Raw genomic sequence first — 22,080 nt, forward strand, 5'->3', positions numbered from 1 at the left:
CTGTCTGTGTATTAAGATAGAACACGCCTCTGGAACAGAAATTCGGACTCTCAAACTTTTACAATTTTTTCTGATATACCACTTGTTGGGGGTTCTGTGTGTAAGAAAACTTACAGAAATAAAAATGAATATATATATATATATATATATATATATATTATATATATATATATATATATATATATATATATATATATATATATATATATATATATATATATTCATTTGAACAGTCACCTGTAGAGTGACAACTAAAAGTTCCTAGATTCTCAGTATTACCGCCCTGCAGAAATGCATTGAGCACTATACTTTGCCTGTATTGACAAGCAAACCATTTTCGTATATATATATATAATATATATATATATATATATATATATATATATATATATATATATATATATATATATATATATATTAACAAAAATATATGTATGAACAAAAATTATCTCGTCGATGTCTGTCCCACTCTAATCTTACAGTAAGTTTTTTATCACTATGTTACATTTATGATCTGATGTGTTTGATTACCTAATGTGCCAAAGCAGGGGTGAGTTACTAATCTATGGACCCCGTCATCAGATTATCACGGGATTAATTTTCGAAAAAAAAGCCAACAGCGAACGCACCAGCAAGGATATCTTCTTTTACACCCTTGCTGTTTTGACAATTTTTGGCGGTCTTATTGTAATAAGCCACACCTACAAAAATACGACATTCAAATGAAATTTCTAGTAAACATGTTAGAAGTGGATTTTTTTCGATAGTCAACAATGCATGACACTTATTCATTTTATTCATTTTGAAAATTCACCAAAAGCTAATTGTATAAACATAGGAAAATACCAGGCAATGTTATTTTCGGCCATTGTTTTGAACAGTCAATGAATGTCAGAAGGTCTCGATACCCCTTTAATCTTTACGGGCCAGGAATGCACATTACTTTTGTTAAAGTGACAATACGAACCAAAGTGATCCGAAACGAGTGCGATGCTCAATTATATTGTAAGCTTAGTGCTGAAATGTTGCCGTACCTCATGAAGGCTATTCAAGGCATTTTAATTGTGTATATTATTTCATGAGGAATATCCTTTTCCGTATATGGATTGCAAATGTTAGCAGTGGACTCGAAGTTGACAAGTTGGTGGTGGTCGTGTTTGCACCGTTCTATGCACTTCCGCAGCATAGTGCACTGTGTACCCGATGGAGATGAACCTACTGACGTGGGGTCCAGGGCCTGGCAGTCATCGCATCGGAGTGTCCCTGAAACCGTGTGACTCATCCTAATGCAGGTTTTCTAAGGCTAGAATGACTGGGCAGCTGACACGGGAGCTGGACTAGACTGAAAATTGGACTGAAGGTTTAAGGCAGCTGCAGTCAGCAGCTTTTCAAAGTGTTGCAAACCGTGAGAGACTGTAGACAGCGATAACGCAGCATTATCGCTTACCTGTGAACAATGCGTTCTCCATACTTCACACCTGTTTTCTGCTCCAAAACTTACCTGATGTCGACTCTGTATATGGTGCTGCCCATGAATATGTAATGAGCACAGCGTTTCCGACTTACATAAGAATTTGACCAATCAGGTGACAGCTTTTAGGTCCTGATTTGAAAATGAAGGCTTGAAATAACGAAATTTCACATACCCGATTTTTACCCCTTCTTAACAAAAGTTCCGTCAAACTACTTGGTGTAGTCAGATAATGGGGTGTGAAAGCGTGATAGGGTTTCACGCTGTGAAAACCTTACAATTCATCGCACCCTGACAGAAGATATTAGCCGCCCGCCTAAGGAAACACCTTACGAACCGTCACACTAAAAACAAGAGAATTGCCTAGACTTTGGCTGGAGAAGGTCTTGCAGAAAAAAATCTGAAAGCTGCCCAATTATCTCTGGAAAGTCGAATGCAAACCAACTAAGGTCACAAATTGTCAATGGGTACACTGAAATACCCGGATATGTTCGTATCCAAGGTTTTATGCACTCTCGATGATTTTCGTTGAAAAGTGAGCTTCATATAACCCATTAACACAGTTATATCCTATCGCGTGTCACCTGACATCATTGGTCCGGTTATGTTCGACACGTCCATAAAACAATGAAAATCACACAATTAAGAATAAAATTGCATTAAGGTAGAACGCGTCTCGGGGACACTCAATTTTTTACAATACTTTTTCTGATCTACCGCTTGTGGGGAGGCTCATTTTAAAGCCCTTGTAGTAAGAAAAATTGTCACCGTCTTAGTTTTTTCGAAAACTGAAATTTTATTTTTCACCATAGAGTTAACACGGGGATGGCGGCCATCTTGAATTTAGAATATCGGTAAATGTCAGGTAATTTGTTTCTCTATATCGAATCCAAACTTTGCACGGTGACTCCTGATTTTTATTCTTGATTTGTAAGACAGTTGCGTAAATGCTGAAGTCCTTTACTTTCGAGACACATTCTACTTAGAAGAAATGATAAAAACGACTCACGAATTGACGTTGACGAGTGCCAGCATGTATCTGCCATTTTTATTTGAGATAGCCATCAGAAAATGTCCAAATCGGTCCACAAGTGATGTTATACTCAGATCTCTCATTCAAGGTATATATCATTTTAAAAACATAGTTGCAGCCAAGATATTACTAATTTCTCTTCAAGGATAACTGGATTAAGTCTTATCTTACTACTATAAAGATTACAATACATCTTACGAGGTAATATCATACATTCATAATGAACTAGTTTAATTGTACACCTCAAAGCTGGGCTAGAAGTTTGTCCAAAATTCAGGTTTGTGATCAAAGTCATTCAAAATTTTACAATTCTTATCTATTTGTGTTCGTTTAGTTGCTAACAGTATGGTGATAATGGTGGTAGTGAGACAGCAGACTTAATTCTACGTTGGAAAGCATTCATAACTTTGCTGTACTTATTGTGTCGAGTTCAGTGTTGACTACGAGAACTTCACTTTTTCGTGTTAGCCAAAGCCTTATAGTGTAACTCATCGAACTAGGACATATTTGCAATTTATTTGGTAGCAAGAAGTTGTCATAAACGTCTTTCAACTTTTTAATTCACAGACTTGAATAAATTAAAAACAGAGACGTAACGACAGGGCTTCTGTAACCTCCATAAATGTAATAATCTCCACAAATGTAATATCAACCACAATTGTAATAAAATCAAGTACAAATGTAATAAACAGTCAACCATTAATGTAACAACCCGCAACAACAAATGTAATAAACAAATTAACCATAAATGTAATAAAACTCAACCATAAATGTAATAAACTCGAACTTGCATATGTGATCATTTGTTTATTAATAAATAAAACTTTAATAAGACTAGTGTAATGCTATTGCATACTTTCCTGAAACTAGGTTTCCTTTCCGAAACACAGAATAGAATACTTTGAGAACACAATCAGAAAACGGCGAGGTACTGATCAAACCGTTAGATAATGGAAGTGGAACAGTAGTTCTAGACACTGATAAGTACATAATAAGGAAGCGTCAAAATAACTCGTCAACCAGTGATACCACACAAAGTTTATGACAGATGACTCAGAACAAATAACAGAGAAATATACAACCTTATAACAGAAACTTACGACACAAAACATGTTGCGAGAACATATATCTATATTTCAATCAAGTAAAAACAATACGATCACTACCTTGAACACAGTAGAACAAAATTAGACATCCTAACATCCCCAGTGAAGGAACAAACTTCAAGTTGGACAAGATAGGAATACAGACAATCTATCGATTATTCCAGACAATTTATCCACTGAAGACGAATTTGAGGCGACTGATTAAGAAAGTACGGCAAATTTTCGAAAAAACGGCGTTAAAGGATCGTAGTGTTATACAGTCTCCTCCACTCTGGAGTAGAGACTGCACTGACGTTCAGATTACAGCTGTGTCTCGCCATGGCCAATCAGTTCTGTACACAAAACAGGGAAACGTAAAATACACTTTCAAATATACAAAACACACTAAACGCAAACAATTAAGATATGAATAATGTATGGAGTTGCTTTCCTTATTACATAGATAAATATTTAAGGGCTAATTCCTCAATTGCAATGGCAAAATAGATTTATTACATTTATGGTTGACAAGTATTACATTTATGGGTGATTTTTTTATTACATTAATGGTTACCATTTATTACAATTGTGGTTGGTGTTTTTATTACATTTATGGTTGATTTTTGTTACATTTATGGATGATATTACATTTATGGGTGCATTTTATTACAATAGTTGATGTTACATTTATGGAGATTATTACATTTATGGAGGTTACAGCTTCAAGGTTTCTTCAATAATAACAAAGGAGTCTCTGCTTTTGAAGGTTGATCTTTCACCTCTATTCCCGATCCAACATTACTACAGAAAACATGTAATTTTCGATAACTTGAACAGCTTTTGTCTTGTGCCAGGGGGTCAAGCTACATAATATTGCAATGCATTTTGGGTAAGGGTCGACTCCTCTTCACAGCAAGAGTTTGAGATACAGACAAACGTAACTGCTGTAGGCCTAATAGCAGAAAATTCTGTTTTTTAGCGAAACTAGACTAGCAAAACTCATTCATCTTTTCATTTTTAGTCATTTCTGGCATTGAGTTCCTGTACAACCTAAAACTTTACTTTTGCTTCTGTAATCTTTATGTGTTTTACCAGTAGAAATTCGTGATATTGAAAATATGGTCGACCACCTATGACTGTTAGACGCACTTAGCTGCAAAATCATCGTATTTAATGTATGATCGAAAATTGGGCTAACGCATCTTTTGAAGATCCTTGTAATTAATTTCACTGTGACAAAAATTATGCGAATAAAAGGAAGTGAAAGAACCAGTATCTGTTAATAAGACATTTACCAAAAAGATTATGTTCCCTTTTAAGTTTTCGTCCTTTTTCTTTCAGCTGAGGTCAAAGTTGAATCACCATACTAGATTTCTGACTCGGTTCCTTTTTTTTCCCGCATCGCCCTCTCTGTCCGCCGTCATTCATGTGAAATTCGTACAGTATTTCAGGTCTTTGTAATTTGTTTAACAATGGCTGGAAAAAAAATGTTCGTATGTAATGAAATAGACCAGGTTTTAACTAATGTGGTGTACGGCAACCGAGGAGGCTCATCAAATCATTTATTACATAATTACTCCATTTCAGCTTTCATATCCATTTTAATAGTGGTGTCTATGGTAGATGTTACGGTCTATTAAGTGACATGCCAGTAGCGGGGAAGATGGCATTTACTAAAGTTCTATTTTATTGAGAAACAACTTCAGTTTCTCTTCTGCAACGTTCTGTCTCACTTTCGGATCATCACCATATAGGTAGTGCTTCGACATATCCGTGGTGAAGCGGCTTGCCGGAGGTTTGCGACCGAGAGACTCTGCCAGACTGCGCGTCAGACAAGGTCGATTACCGCAACAGATACCGACGTATTGGATGCCTAACTCTTGGCACTCCTTGCCGAACTCTTCAATATCTTCACGGGAACATGACTTCACTTCCAGATTGTCAGGAAGCAACCGTTTTCCTGTCAATATAAGGAAATACATTTTGTTTTGCTGTGTGAAAGTCCACCGTGTGCGTCAACAAAATTCTTCTCATAACCAGCATTTCTCATAGCTACGGAAACTTCTGTTGGGCCCTGATAAACAATAAACCCTCTGCCATCAACTGAGTGTTTACCACTATTATCTAAAGCCTAGATAATTACGGTGTGTATTTTGTAAACATTGTTTACATAATGATCATGTGATAGTAGCTTTGAATAAAATACACGGTGATGTCACAGTATTTTCCATGTCCAGGCTATTAGAAAATATGTACTTGAATGGAGTTACAAGTTCAGTTTTGACAGAGAATTCATTCTCTGGAACGGCAAAATACTTGTTCCGCACCGATAAATCAGCAAATTGCAACTATATCAGGTAAGGTTGGATTCATTTTAGTTGATGCATGAGGCAAATCTATGTTAATTAATAAGATATATTTTACTGTTAAATATGGTTAATTAAGATAAAATGTAATTTTGACAGCTTTAGGATACTAAAATCTAAGCAATAACACTTTCCTTGTTAGCTGTTTATTTTGGGGACTCATTTTGAAGCATGTGACATAAATATAGTTCAGACCTGTCTCTTTTTGGAAATCAATTTTAAGATCATTTAGAAATTTGAATCTCGTTAAAATATAGTATGTTTCTCAGGACTTAAGTAAAAAAAAACTTTGCGAAGATACCCTTGCTTATTCTTGATTATGTGTGTGTGTGTGTGTGTGTGTGAGAGAGAGAGAGAGAGAGAGAGAGAGAGAGAGAGAGAGAGAGAGAGAGAGAGAGAGAGAGAGAGAGAGAGAGAGAGAACTCTTAATTTTATCACTGAGGAAAGGTTGAGCCGAAGTTTGAAACTGTTTTGAGGCGCGCATAACTCTTGGTGAAGAGTTCAGTGAACAGTAGAATATACATAGGGGACTTCCGTGAAAAGGAAGAATTCACAAGCTAAATTTAAAATAAGGTAAATATAAGGAATAAAAATCCTTAAGATCCGCTGTCTTTTGATATTTCTGTCAGATTAATTAGTTTAAATTTGCACAGGAAAAAGTTCTAATAGAAAGGTAAACTGTATAAAGGTAGTGTGATCGGAGTAATGTCACAAGAGGGTTTAAACCGAAATGGCAGATACGTATGATTAGGCCTAAGTATACATGAGATAGACCCCTATAGTAAAATTAAAGTGTTGAGTAGATTATGTGAACGTGATGACGTCGTACATGGGTTGTTCTATTTCAAAAATCGACTTTGTAACTTCTACACATGAATTTGCAGAAGATTTTACGTTAATGAGCCGAGAACACCACTCACCGTTAGTTTGATCTGTGAGGACGTAAATGTCGGTTCCTCTGTAGTTGTTCGGAGCGGAACCGGTACCGCCGCTAGAGGGCCCTGAAAGAGAGCAATAACAATGACTTCAAGTTAATCAATTCCAACAATGCTTTCTCCCGCTATATAGAGGTTTATGAATGGTTCGAAACTCGGGCTCAAATGCGGAGAGAGAGAGAGAGAGAGAGAGAGAGAGAGAGAGAGAGAGAGAGAGAGAGAGAGAGAGAGAGAGAGAGAGACACACACACTCTGGAATGAAACGAATTGCTGGGTAAAGCTACTTTTGGCGCCGTCGACGTCATATTAGTCCTAAATTGAAGCTTACATAATTTAATTTACCATTTTAATGTTAACTCTTTATATTGGTAATCTGGATTAAAAACATTTCGCATATTCCTTGCCACTGGAAGAGCAAGATCGGCAATGTGAAATAAATACATCTTACAATCTGTGTACATCGAAAGCTTTGAGTGACAGCAGCTCTATTTGGATAAATAAACGTTCTTCTACTGGCGTGCGCATTATCCAACGGCGTGATCTGTATTTAATACATCGAGTGGAACCATGGTAGTAGTAATTGTTTATTATTGTGACTTGCAACTCTATGAGTTATCTAGCCCAATGGGTTTATAAGTCACCATTCAATTAACATTTACAAAGTACAAATAGTCGAAGGCGTGAAAGAAGCATGAAAATATGCTAACGAGTGAATTAGAACCAGAGGAAAGGGTCATGTTCAAAAAACTCTTTTCGTTTATGACATGCTTTTTCAATGGAGTGCCACAGAGTGCCAGAGGACGATGCTCTGACAATTTTGGATAATGCCCGTCGTCGAGGACATATTTCTTGTGTGAATTTACATGTTGTGTGGTCATTTGAGAAAAATGATCTTACATACCCGAGGACCTGGGATAAGATTTCCAAACCCGGAGGGATATTTTGTCCCACCATCGCCTGCGGCACGTGCGAGACAAAACATCCTAAACTCGTGTGAGATATCTTATCCCAGTTCCTGTTGGATTGAGATTCTTTTAATCCAAGTCACCTTGCAAACTTTTCTAACTTCTCTCATTATCGGCATCAAAGTTGCTGGGCCACGACCACAGTTGAGACCTACAACGTCAGCCCCGGCGTCTTCCAGTTTCTTACAGGCCTCGGTAACGAGCACACCGTCTGATAGGGTGGCTTGTCCGTCCTTCGTTGCGATGCAATACGTTGCTAGCATTATGACGGATGGAATCCCTATCAAGATTAACACATAATCGGCCGTTACGTTCGTAACTTCAACATATGACTCGCTGTTTAAGGCTCACTGTAACGTATGAGGACAAAGTGGCAGACTTTGAGACGGACATGGATACATAAGGATGTTTACAGGGAGATCCAAGCTGGACAGTTGCCCATATGTTACGTTTACTTTTTGGGCAACACATACAAGTTGTAGATAACATGGTGGATAAAAAGAACAGTCTTTTGAGTGTTTGGATAGACGAATCAAATAACTTATCGAATTCATAAAAAAGAGACTGAAGTGCAAATAGTAAGAACAACACTCGGAGTGGACAAAATTAAATGTGATGTATGCATGCAGACGGATGCAAATCAGTTTTATATGAGACGCACATATAAGCATATAGGTAGTAAGTGGAATAAATTGATGCAGTCCCTCAGAGGTTTTTGACAGACGGAACTGTACCTATAGTGTCTGTTTAGATCTCATCAACTCGATTAGTAATTTGACAGCACTATCCATGTACTCAAAAGATTCGGTTCTTTTTATCTGCAATGTTATCTACACATACTTGTGTTTCTGCAAAAAAATTGAAGTCGACGTAAATCATAGGCCACTATTCTGCTCAGATTATCTTCCCTATATTTTTGAATGCATGCTACAGTGCCTTTAACCACTTCATAGTCGGGAAGCCAAGCGCAAAATAGAATATGCGCACGTAAAAATCATCGCCCGGTGGTTTCGATATGCGCACAAACATTTCCAATATCCGTAACATCAGTTTAAACGGTCTTAAAACTTCCACCGAAGCTACTATTCGATGCTGGATTTAATGCCCGGGGCAAAACTGTCTCCAAAATACTGGGCCATCATTCAGTCTAGGTGTACGTACACCTATAAGCATTCAAAGCTTAAACACAGTGACTGTCCTTCGTCTGTGGTTCAAACCTTAAGATCCACGTTCCATTTAACAAAAGGTGAAAAACATCGATTGGATGAAGGAACATTCTATGTGTTCAACGAGTACCATTAAATCGATACCTTTTCCATATTGTTTGATAGCCTCCAATGCAATCATGGCTTCACCAAGATGCATAAACGTCTCACCAATGATAAAATCAACATTGTAATCCAAAGACCATTCAATCATTTCCTGCAATGAAAGAGAAATAGAAGTAGATTTAAAAAATCGTGGATGTATCACACTTGTAGTTCTTCTCATTTCAGTATCCTTTTACGGTAACTCGCTTATGTCAATTTAACAGCATGTGCCCGAATAATATATTGTTTTTGTTGTTTCCCCAGCTGTAGGCGTTCTCATTTCTCGAAAATTTTATCAGCAGCGGTAATGTGCACTTTTGTCATGCTTCGGGACCATCGTGAATATCAAGGAAATATAGTTTAAAGATAACGTTATGGTCTACAGCGTCAGTGCATGTTGTGGAGATCGGATCCGTCGTTTCAACCCCCCTCCCCCGTCACGGTCTGCCAAAGCGTGACTCAACCGAGAATTGACAGCCCATGATGGGTACTAACAAGAAGTCATAAAAGGTAAGACATACATAATGGCAGTCTACAGGAATATTTCCATTGTCGACGTTACAAGACCTATAGTAGTAGGTCTAGTGTCTGTTCATGAATATAACCATGGCAATGCCACAAAAATTCAAATGATATGCTACGATTTATGTCAGAAAATCAATGAAATCAGCTGAATGTTGTTACATTAACAGTTACCTTAAACATGGCCTTGATCTCTGAATTTCTCTCTGGACTTTCAGGATGATAGATATTTGTATTCGATATATTTCCCGCCAGCAAGGTACCAGTCTCGTCTGCTACTTCTCTGGCCATCCCCAGAGCTTTTCTATTCAACAGTTCGAGTTTATCCTCGATGTTATAAAGGCGCAGCTTTTCGCGGTAAGTTTCATACTAGCAGTGGATGAAACTTAATATTAGTATGAATGCCATTTACATGCTTGGTGAGGTTCAAACTATAGATACATACATACATACATACATACATACATACATACATACATACATGCATGCATGCATGCATGCATGCATAAATGCATACATACATACATATATACATACTCAGTTTATAACCTAATATATATATATATATATATATATATATATAATATATATATATAATATATATATATATATATATTGGCGTGCTTATGTACGAATCAATGTAAGTAAGCCCTATCGTGTACTTGAAATTCAAAATATATGAGAATCGATACCGTAAACGCTACAACAACATCACTTCCGGCGTGAACAAAATTTTTGTATGCGCGTTCAACGACTTCCGGATGATCCAGCACAACTAGCGGACACCAAGTTCCGGCCTGCAGGTAACCTTCTCTCTCAAAGTGGAAAACATATCCTTCCGCCGCGAGTACACTCTGTCCATCTCGTATCCTTTCCAAAAAACCTGTGAAGATGAAGAGTTTAGGAACATTAGTAAATGATATTGAGAGAGAGAGAGAGAGAGAGAGAGAGAGAGAGAGAGAGAGAGAGAGAGAGAGAGAGAGACACTGACACTGACTGGCAAAAAAACCAAACCAGTCAAAACACTTCAGACTTTTCCTGTCGATCTTTGCAACGGGCCATGGCTAATAAGAAAGTCGTTAACAAAAAGATATGTACAGTCACGATAGGTGTTCTGTCTGGTATTAAATCTGTACGTACGACCTTGGGCACTTTGTTGTTGCAACCAAATCTGAGGAAACCTGAAATGTCTTACATTTTAGCAGTCTTGTTAATGGAATATAATCGTACCATCATAACTTTTAAACATCTCGAGGGAAATAGATATCGCATAATTACAGATATTGTACTATTTGTGTCACATATTGCATACTTGTCTATATCTACGTTGTTTGGGTTTGTCTAATATTTTATTTTTGTTTGTAACCAAAAAAACCTTTCTCGTTTGTAAAATCAATACGAGATATACTGAAATTGAATATACACATTGACTATCATTGTTCAGTATAAACACTTGCATCATCATGTGGTTAGGTTTAGACAGCCCTATAATAGTCGCAATTAATATGCCCATCTTCGAAATGAAGATACACATTTCCTTAAATTAGCAAGCATTTAGTTATTCTTAATTACAAAACAAAATCGAAAAGAATAAAACTACTTTCATTCGCGAGTTAGTGATATTTATTTCAGAGTCATTTAAGAGGTTGAAATAGTGACATGTGGCTGTTAGTTCAGTAATTATTGCAAAATGTTAACAAACTGTTATTGACGTGCAAGATTCATGCATACGGTAGTAAAAATAAAGGGGCAGAATAAAGGAAATTTCGAGAAATTTCAACTGGAGAGGTTTAAATTCCTAACGAGCGCAGCTCGAGAGACCGAGCACTTTAGATAACGTGTGTACAATGCATTTCGAACGGAATAGAATCTCTATATGGCATCAGACCACCAGTTCATGTCGCATAGGCCACCACAGTACGGTAGTGATGAGCTAAATTTCCTATTTTTGTAAAATCCAGCGGCACGAATTCATTTGACAGGTGTTAGGTCAATGTCAGCTTGACTACTGATGAATTTTCCGTCTGGACAAGTAGTGATGAAAAGAGGGCCCACAGTGGTGATTTCTCGAGAAATTCGTGCTCATTGGTATGATTTCTATGGGCCTTATAACTTCTATATTACCACAGAATGCTACAGCCATCTTTCATTAGAGCTGTCTGTATTTTGATTTTAGCAGGTATGTATCTTCACTAAATTCTTCAAAGTAAAGTTCAAACAAAATAAGCACCAACGCGGGCATCACAATGCAAGAGAAATGCTGGTCTTTGTTCTGTAGATGGCTGTCGCGGTGCGACATCCATATTGGGAAATAGTAAATAGTTTTCTTTTCTCCCAATCCCAATCCCAATCCCAAGTGATACTGAAATTAATTATGGTGAGCTGCCAACTTAAGTAAGAATTAAAAATGAGTATTGGAGCGTCACAAATGGAAATGTTTGGAATTTGAATTTCAGCTGACACCTTAGACCCTCGAGAAACTAGTACCAATTCATTGTTATTTTTAAAACGATTGACCGACAGCCCTTCTACTTCTATGGCACTCAGTACCGGCATTTTACAATACGTAAAATGTATATGATATACAGAATGGCGGGAATGGTAACATGATCGTCATCTAAGTTCTGTACTGCAGCTATTCACTTACTAGAGTTGCACACTTGAAGTGATGAATTCAATATAATGTATGTTTGGAAAAGTGAAATCTGTTGGCAGCTGCTCTCTCGCATCTACTTTAAAATGTCTCCCTCTGCCGATTGGTTTTCTTTTCTCCCAATCCCTAGCAAGTGACGCTTTTCGCTGTTCTTCTCACAACAACGACTACCCAATGACCTCTCTCCCCAACAAAAGCTTTCCCCGTCTCTTAAGATTTTACGAACTTCAACAACTTTATGCCAAGATACGAATGAAAAGCTCATCAGACGGTATTTCCAAATCCATCTGAAATCACTGAAACATGTGTTAGGGCAGGGACGCGTTTGAAGTGCTCCTTGAACACTGTACCTATGGTCGAACAACATGAATAGTGTTTTTCAATGTCATGTCACCAACCCCTGTTGATTAAACCACGGTCCCTTTACACATTCGCGCTTGACACCTCCTCCTCCGCTGATATTAGATACCTGACTTCTTTAGAACATTTTTTTCACTCAAAATATTTTGATGGACGAAACCCAAGAAAATCAAGTATCATTTAGAAAACAGTGGAGTGATAGACTCTGCTCTGAGATGTTTTCTCTCACCTTTGTTGCGTCTCGACATATTGTTTCCGTCCTCTGTCCCCAGCAAAACTCCTACTTTATCACCTACTACAGCCACTTTGATTAATTGTTGAACTATAAATTTGTCGTGTGACAATATTTCGTGCAGGTGGTGTACGCCCGAGAAATGCTATACTTGTGTGTCTAGACTATCATCACACGATATAGCCTTGGTTCTCTGTCAGTAGTCAACAGCAGAGCTTTGTTTATAACGCAATACCGGTATCACGATCACATGTAATGTCTCTGAACACTTCGAAGAGTTCGTTGAACGCTAGAAGCCGAAGCCAATCATGGTGAATTATGAGGCAGCCTCGTCCCAGGACCGTCCCACTCACAGCCTCAAACCCGGCCCACTAAAGGTAGAACGCGCCTCGGGGACAAATAGTCGGACTCCCAAATTTCTACAATTCTTTCTGATCTACCACTTGTGGGGGCTCATTTTAAGACTCTTGGGGAAATAAACTTTCGCCGGCTTAGTTTTTCGAAAATCCAGAATTTTATTTTTCTTCCATTGAGTTGACACAGGAATGGCGGCCATTTTGAATTCAAAATATCGTAAAATGCTGGGTAATTTGTTTTGCTAATTCTAAACTTTGAACGGTGACCCCCGATTTTTATTGTTGATTTGGTAAGAGGATTGTTGAAAGTTTCATTCAGGAAAGTTTGAGCAAAGTTTAAGTCTTTCACTTTCGAGGCGCATACTACCTTAAATTACAACAAAACAAGTATTATCGTTCACGATTATCCGACCGATACGTTTATGCATAGACAGTATTACAAAGGACATAGAAGAGATCTGGCTTACACTGTGTGTGTTTTCTGTTGACTCGGTGGGGTTGCTCTATGCAGTCGCTTCATCGATTAGAGGTGGTGTCTTGAATAGATAAAATTTGTCGATATAGACGTGAGAAATCAATTTTTGGGTCTCCTTTCTTGACTATATAGTTATGTCGTCCGATTTAGAATTCTTCTAGCTTGATATAAAAACCACTAACTGAGTACACCAAATCGAGAACAACACACACGGTATATATAAATGGGGAGGGTTCACAGAGAAAGATCTAATGCCCGGCATGGACGTCCAAGATTGTACGTCCATATGTTGTGATATGTCAAAAATAAAATATTCCACAAAAAGATATGAGTATTTCAATATCAGAAGCAACATATCACATAGTGGAATCACCTGTCTGCTGACTTTTTCTGGAAGTGCTAGATTCCCGCTCAGAATAAAACGGAAAATTGTTTGTCGCAATGACTCTGCATGCTGGCTACACCGCTTGTTGTGTTTTTGCTCCAAAGATAGACGCTGAAGGTCAACGGTAGAGACATAGTTTAACAAACTTTTGTCCATTTAAGGGTTGCTTTGACTCTGTCCTTGTGTCATATAACGTAGGGATATGGTGACTTATGTAACCTTAATTGTATGGTAACGCCTTTACAAATCGATATTTTCATCAAATAATGTGAACAGTAGTTGAACCGTGATGATGTTTGTAGAACCCAAAAGGTGGACAATTTGGCAAATATATACGAGGGCTTGCAAATAAACATGGAGACACTACTAAAATTACCGTTTTCTACTTTCGTTGTTTACACAACATTTCTTATGGTATTTTAGGCCCCGTATAAATTCGTGGTTACTTCTCTGTTTGTGTTGATAATTGGCTCGAACCTATGGTCAGCGTGAAAATCAAACTCGCCCCCAACGTCAACGGCAAAAAGTAGGTATCTAATATACACTCAAAGTTATCTTATGTGGAATGCATGTATTGTTAAACCAGGATTAAATTTAATATGTCTTAAGATGTAATGACACTACACTATTTGTGGCAATTTTTCTTCTCAATGCAAAAGTGGAGGGCCGGTGAAAACACTGGTAAAAATATTTCATACATTAAACAGGGCTCCCATAGAGAGCTAAGCCGAGCATGTGAACACCCTACATGAGCAAAAAAAAACATTAGGCTGAGCGTGTAAACGCCCTACATGAGCAAAAAAAACATTGGGCTGAGCGTGAAAACGCCCTGCATGAGCAAAAAACATGTTGCATTGTGGGTATTTTCAAGATGGCAGCCGCCATGACAGCCTGCACTGAAAGCTCTGGTGAGTACATATTTTGGTCGATTCTACCGTTGAGAAGCATTATTTGGGAAAAATAAAAACATCAGAGTATGCAGCAGTGTTTCAAGTGTCTATGCACATAGTTCATTACATAGCAGAAGCTCAAACTACAAAGATTACTTCAACACAAAATCGCTTATTGGGTTTAGGATATACACATGCATTGCCTCTGAACATGGAGCTACCAATGCTCTGAAGCACTGCAAGAACTGTCTTACACACTGCACAGTAGACAAGCGATGCATGTAGTCTCTTGTACACTGTACAGCTCAAATGTGTTGGAAGTTTACAGCTACAGCCATTCACCTACTTTGAGTTTTAGTGCTGAAGTAATTATTACAAATTTGAGCATCTGAGATGTAATGAACTGTGCATAGACACTTGAATGCATAATGCTGAGTCAGATTGTGTCCTGCATATACATTAAGATGATTTAAAATATGTCACTTTTCATTCAAGATAAGGATTATTGAAAAAAGTCTCCAAAATATCAATGTCCTTGCTATTTGCCATGCATCATGTGCATGTTTGTGTGAGCTTTACTATTTAGCAGAGAATTAGAGAGCCATTAAAATGCAGTGAACACTATATTAGAGAAAATACATGTATCATTGTGCTAATGATGGTAACCTTCACCCACCAATGTTAAGAATAGCTACAGGTCAGAGATCATCAGCTTTATTAATGCTGTGAATATTTGGAATTCCATTGCCCATCTATTAGAAACAGTCAAACATGTCGACTTTTAAATCAAAATTAAATGTCATCTGGGATTTGATTGGCATTCTCAATGCTATGATCTTCCTCTGACAAGTTCACCCATGACCATCCGTACAGCAAGGTATGTAGAGTTGCATGCTGTTGTAAATGAAGGAAAAGTTTAGGAGTTTTTGAACCACAGAAATATGATCATTTTTCGCAGTTTACAGAAAGGTTTAGCTTTAGTATTAATCGTGAATAAAAGCATATAAGCACATCCTTTGTGCATAATTTGAATGGTCTTCAGTGGACTTGAGTAATCGGAGATGGCTAGTCGAAGACAAAATCTGTTAACGACCCCCAAAAATACTCGTAAACATACACATCCATTGCTTCAGTTTACAGCACACTGTGAAGTAAAGTTTAACAGTAGCAGTTAATCACCCACTGAGCGATTTTGTGTTGAAGTAATCTTTGTAGTGTGAGCTTCTGCTATGTAATGAACTATGTGCATAGACACTTGAAACACTGCTGCATACTCTGATGTTTTATTTTTCCCAAATAATGCTTTTCAATGGTAGAATCGACCAAAATATGTACTCACCAGAGCTTTCAGTGCAGGCTGTCATGGGGGCTGCCATCTTGAAAATACTCACAATGCAACATGTGTTTTGCTCATGTAGGGCGTTTTCACGCTCAGCCCAATGGTTTTTTTTGCTCATGTAGGGCATTTTCACGCTCAGCCTAATGTTTTTTTTTGCTCATGTAGGGTGTTCACATGCTCGGCTTAGCTCTCTATGGGAGCCCTGTTAAAGGGAGAGTATCGTCGGAGCTGCGCGTGTCCGACCCTCTTGTATTTCATGCATGATATGTAGGTGCATCACGTCGACATAGCTGCAACATTTAAATTTTACGATATTCATTGTTAAGAAACATGTTTTAACTTTCATCAACCGTCAACGTACCCTAGATACAGTGTTTACATCGGTTGCAGGGGTCCCTGGCAACCTTTGAGCAGAGTTCCGACGACACGCTCCCTTAACACCTTTTCGGTTTGTGTTTTTAACAGAAAAAATGGTCGAGGGTTACGGTCATGTGCTTATTTTCTATTTTTTAGCAAATGCCTCTCGTTTATTCCACTAAAATGAGCAGCTTTTACGACTATGCCTTAGCTCGTCTTTGCGAGGAAATAAAGCAATGAAAATTGTCCAGAAAATCTCCAACAATATTGAAGTCTTGCATTCTTAATGGGCAAATATTGTGCTGTGTAAATCACGATTGACATCCTTCCACTACACTGAAGAGTTGTATACTTTCAGTCAAAAATTCGACACATTTCTCAGTAGAAAATCATGGCTCAGGAAAAATATTGCTTTTGATGACATTTAAGCGAATTCAAATATTTCAAAAGATTCAGCTTGATTTGTTAAATAATGTTTCACAGTTGCGTAAAACATCAGCAGTACCAAGTTTTGTGAGTTTTCTCTTTCTGTAAATTTTACATGAATATATTAAGCACCATGAACATTGAATGATAATTAGTGTATTGCCTCGAACTGCAAACAACAAATAAGATAAATGGTGATGTCTGTACTAAATAACCATGGACTTGACAAATATCATAAATATTGAAAAAATACGTGTACTCAATAATAAAACATATTGGCATTTGATACAAATAAGTACTTTTGACATTCAAGTTTTTTAATAATTGTTCAAAAATGTTACAAAATGTTGCACATCGGATAGTATTTCAAGTAAAGTATGTTTCTTCAGAGACTTAAGAAAATATTTAGTCCTTTATATCTTTCCTTTATTACTACATACGAGTTCTTGGATTCTGCTCATGATTTGTCTTTCAAACGTTCTAATCGAAATGATGCCGAAATTGCAAGCAATTCCAAATGTATGTGTACGTATATCAGGTTACATGTTTCTAAAATTTAAACATTTGTTTTATGATACAATAATTCATAAGTGATTGTAATAAAAATGTTAACAGTGTTTAAGTTCGGTAGCAACAAAAGTTATTTATCAGTTTAATCTACCTATCTACCTATCAACCCATCTATCAACCCATCTATCTACCTACCTATCTATCTATCTATTTATCTATCTATCTATCTATCTATCTATCTATCTATCTATCTATCTATCTATCTATCTATCTATCTATCTATCTATCTATCTATCTATCTATCTATCTATCTATCTATCTATCTATCTTTCTGTCTATCTACTGTCATATTTACGCTTTGTTATAGTTTTTCTTCGATTTCTCCATGTGTTCATTTTGACATTGAGATCCTCTCAGTAAAAAATTGATTAAAACGAATATGACCAACTCCTTCGTACGCGATGTTCTCAACAAATCCTGATTGTAAACGCTCTTGCACGTTTGCTTCGAAATCAGGTGTCTCAGCCGATGGGGACTCCGTCCCAGAAAAACTGTTGTTGACATTTGTTTCAGGTTGGTCATTGCGAACGATGTCTGACGGATCACTGTCTGGCGTAACAGAAACGACAGGATTCATCCTCTATGCGTTACCAATCATTTTGTCATCAATAGTTTCATATTGGTGATTTTCTCTGCCAGTACCACTGGAAGGAGCTGTATCTTGTACGAAGTCGACAGAACTACTGGCATCATTTTTGTCTAGTAAACTTTGAAAAAACATGGGAAACAAAATTAATTGTGCACGCCGCCTTGGGCCTATTACGACAAATATAAAAGTGGTGGAAAGGATTGCTTTAAAGATGACGAATTGTATTGACGAGTTGACGGACTGTTTTGAAGAAAGTACAATATTGATAGTGAATTATTTCAATTCTTAAACGTGAATTTGTAATACCGCTGGTATAGTACAGGAATTTACATGAATTTCAAAAAGGGAAATGTCACTGGTCCCCACTACCGCCACCTTCACAACAACCATCATCATCATTATGTTTATCATCATCATCATCATCATCATCATCATCATCTTCATCATCGTCATCATCTTCATCATCATCATCATGAATATTTGGAAAACGTACTTGACATAGATAATAACCACATCAATTAACCGATAAATAACTTACCCTGCCTTGCAACGTCTACGAATCACTAGAAAAGTAAGTACGATAAACCAACACGACAAAGCCCATCACGCCAATTGTAACGCCGAATGTTAAGCCTGTTAGACACAAAATTCATCGCGAATTTTAATCTGCTAAAGTACTGTACGTTTCCGACATGTGTAAACTAAACAGATAAAGGAAATTTTAGAATATTTCTACTGATATCATTTGATATTACACAACAAACTATTTCAGACGGAGTAAAACAATCCGGGATTAAGTTGAAACCTACCAATCGACAGTCCCGATGTGTCATTTGTGCTACTCGTTGTTTCAAGTTCTGTGAATGAATGATAAAGGTAAATCATTCATTCGCTTTGAAATCACTGTAATGCTAAGTGTGCTCATCATAAATGAGTGTAGGAAAAGAAGACCATACCTGTCGAAGTGAAATCTTCGGAAGTTTCAATCTAAGGAACAGTCGGTGTTGTCTGCGTTTGCTCTGAAAAAATGGAGTTAAATTGTCGTTTAGTCGATGATTGCATCAAACCAAGTTATCAGTGATATAAACACTTAGTTACTGTCCCGCAAAGTGTGGACGCATACGAGAGTACGGTTACCATATCGTAATATTAGTGTGGACATTTTAAAAATGAGAAATCACAAACAATTTCGTCCAAAGCGGTTTTTGAAGTTCCGTGAATGAAATGACAAAACGGATCATTCGTTAATTACTTCGTCTCTGCAATTCTAAGTGTGCTCATCATAAACGAATGTACGGAAATAGGAACATACCTGTCGAAGTGAAATCTTCGGAAGTACCGATCGAAGGAACTGTTAGTGTTTTCTGTATTTTCTCTGAAGGAACAAGTAAATAAGTTGATTGAATCAAACCAAGATACTAGTGATGTAAACATTTACTTACTCATAATACTGATTTTAAAAGAGTATAGTTACAATATTGTAATATTAATGTTGAAGTTTTTCAATGTCTTATTTAGTCTAAACCTCATGTTTCATTATTGAAAACCACTAGTTATGCAAGTTCTGCAAGTTCTTGCCCCGCACATGGTTGAATGGTAAATGTTTCCGCTGACAAAGATCATTTGCAATACACCTAAAGCAAGTGCTCAGGCTACCCTCAAAATGCTGGTACTAATCGATTTTTATATTTATTTTGAAGCTTGAAACAACATCTCTTACAGGTACAGACATACCTACACACTGCGGTAACGTGTCATTCCATGTACCACCCTGACACTCTACTGACTGAAACGAGGAATTCGTCTCGTAACCAGGGTTACAAACAACAGTAGCAATGTCATCAGTACGGTACGGGCAATCGGTGTCCGTAGTGATTTTCCCGTTATCAACCCCCGCTGTGATTATCACATCGCATTCGCCTTTGCAAATATATATATATATATATATATATATATATATATATATATATATATATATATATATATTACACCTCACTCATTCACCGTGCACTGCCATTGGTTAAACACGACTCACGTGACATGTAAAAGAACTTGATGATGCCCTCTGCATTTGTTATTACATGGATGACGTCATTTTACTTACTGCGCATCCTTTCTGCGCTTAACAAATTGTCGTTCGCTTGTACTTGCAGTCGGCAACTATGGCTGCGAAACGTCATGCAGAGCTGTCACCAGCACAGTTAGACAATATTTTGATGCAAGTAAACAGCAAACGAACAAAAATGGCAACAAGGAATGCAATTTCTGTGTTCAGCGACTATGCAAGCAACAAATTTGGATACGCCACCTAGGAGATCGGCAAACTTTCAGCGGCAACCCTAGACTCGGCACTGACAACATTTTACGCTGAGGTCCGGACTCAGAAAGGCGAACTGTACTCGAAGAAGTCTTTGTGCTTTTGTGTCTTTGCATGTTTACTTGTTCGATGTAATAAAAATAATAACACATGGAGCTAGGGCAATATCACGATATTTTGCCTGCCCTCGGGCTGGTGGTCATGATCGAAATACTGATGATGCCCTCGCCTATGGCTCGGGCATCATCATATTTCGATCATGACCACTATCCCTTGGGCAGGCAATAAATCGTGATATTGCCCTCGCTCTTATGTGTTATTATCTAAATATATATATATATATATATATATATATATATATATATATATATATATATATATATATAATATTATTTTAAATTACATAGTATGATATGGTGTCTGTGTCTGTTTGTCTGTCTTTCTGTCTGTGTATTAAGATAGAACACGCCTCTGGAACAGAAATTCGGACTCTCAAACTTTTACAATTTTTTCTGATATACCACTTGTTGGGGGTTCTGTGTGTAAGAAAACTTACAGAAATAAAAATGAATATATATATATATATATATATATATATATATATATATATATATATATATATATATATATATATATATATATATATATATATATATATATATATATTTCTTTCTTTTTTTTTTTCATTTGAACAGTCACCTGTAGAGTGACAACTAAAAGTTCCTAGATTCTCAGTATTACCGCCCTGCAGAAATGCATTGAGCACTATACTTTGCCTTTATTGACAAGCAAACCATTTTCGTATATATATATATATATATATATATATATATATATATATATATATATAAATATATATATTGAACAAAAATTATCTCGTCGATGTCTGTCCCACTCTAATCTTACAGTAAGTTTTTTATCACTATGTTACATTTATGATCTGATGTGTTTGATTACCTAATGTGCCAAAGCAGGGGTGAGTTACTAATCTATGGACCCCGACATCAGATTATCACGGGATTAATTTTCGAAAAGAAAGCCAACAGCGAACGCACCAGCAAGGATATCTTCTTTTACACCCTTGCTGTTTTGACAATTTTTGGCGGTCTTATTGTAATAAGCCACACCTACAAAAATACGACATTCAAATGAAATTTCTAGTAAACATGTTAGAAGTGGATTTTTTTCGATAGTCAACAATGCATGACACTTATTCATTTTATTCATTTTGAAAATTCACCAAAAGCTAATTGTATAAACATAGGAAAATACCAGGCAATGTTATTTTCGGCCATTGTTTTGAACAGTCAATGAATGTCAGAAGGTCTCGATACCCCTTTAATCTTTACGGGCCAGGAATGCACATTACTTTTGTTAAAGTGACAATACGAACCAAAGTGATCCGAAACGAGTGCGATGCTCAATTATATTGTAAGCTTAGTGC

General features: G+C 37.0%; 1 protein-coding gene across 1 annotated transcript; it reads right to left on the reverse strand.

Annotated features, from left to right (window-relative positions):
- Window positions 1-3,512: 3,512 nt before the first annotated feature.
- On the reverse strand, window positions 3,513-13,187 carry LOC139133986 (betaine--homocysteine S-methyltransferase 1-like). The gene is made up of 7 exons (XM_070700819.1): window positions 12,930-13,187; window positions 10,380-10,570; window positions 9,862-10,056; window positions 9,166-9,277; window positions 7,939-8,135; window positions 6,876-6,956; window positions 3,513-5,549 (listed from the first exon to the last, which is right to left on the reverse strand). The coding sequence occupies exons 1-7, from the start codon at window positions 12,946-12,948 to the stop codon at window positions 5,517-5,519; spliced, it is 828 nt and encodes a 275-aa protein (XP_070556920.1). The 5' UTR covers window positions 12,949-13,187; the 3' UTR covers window positions 3,513-5,516.
- Window positions 13,188-22,080: the final 8,893 nt, after the last annotated feature.

This window comes from Ptychodera flava, chromosome 1, assembly GCF_041260155.1.
Source record: "Ptychodera flava strain L36383 chromosome 1, AS_Pfla_20210202, whole genome shotgun sequence".
Classification (NCBI taxonomy): domain Eukaryota; kingdom Metazoa; phylum Hemichordata; class Enteropneusta; family Ptychoderidae; genus Ptychodera; species Ptychodera flava.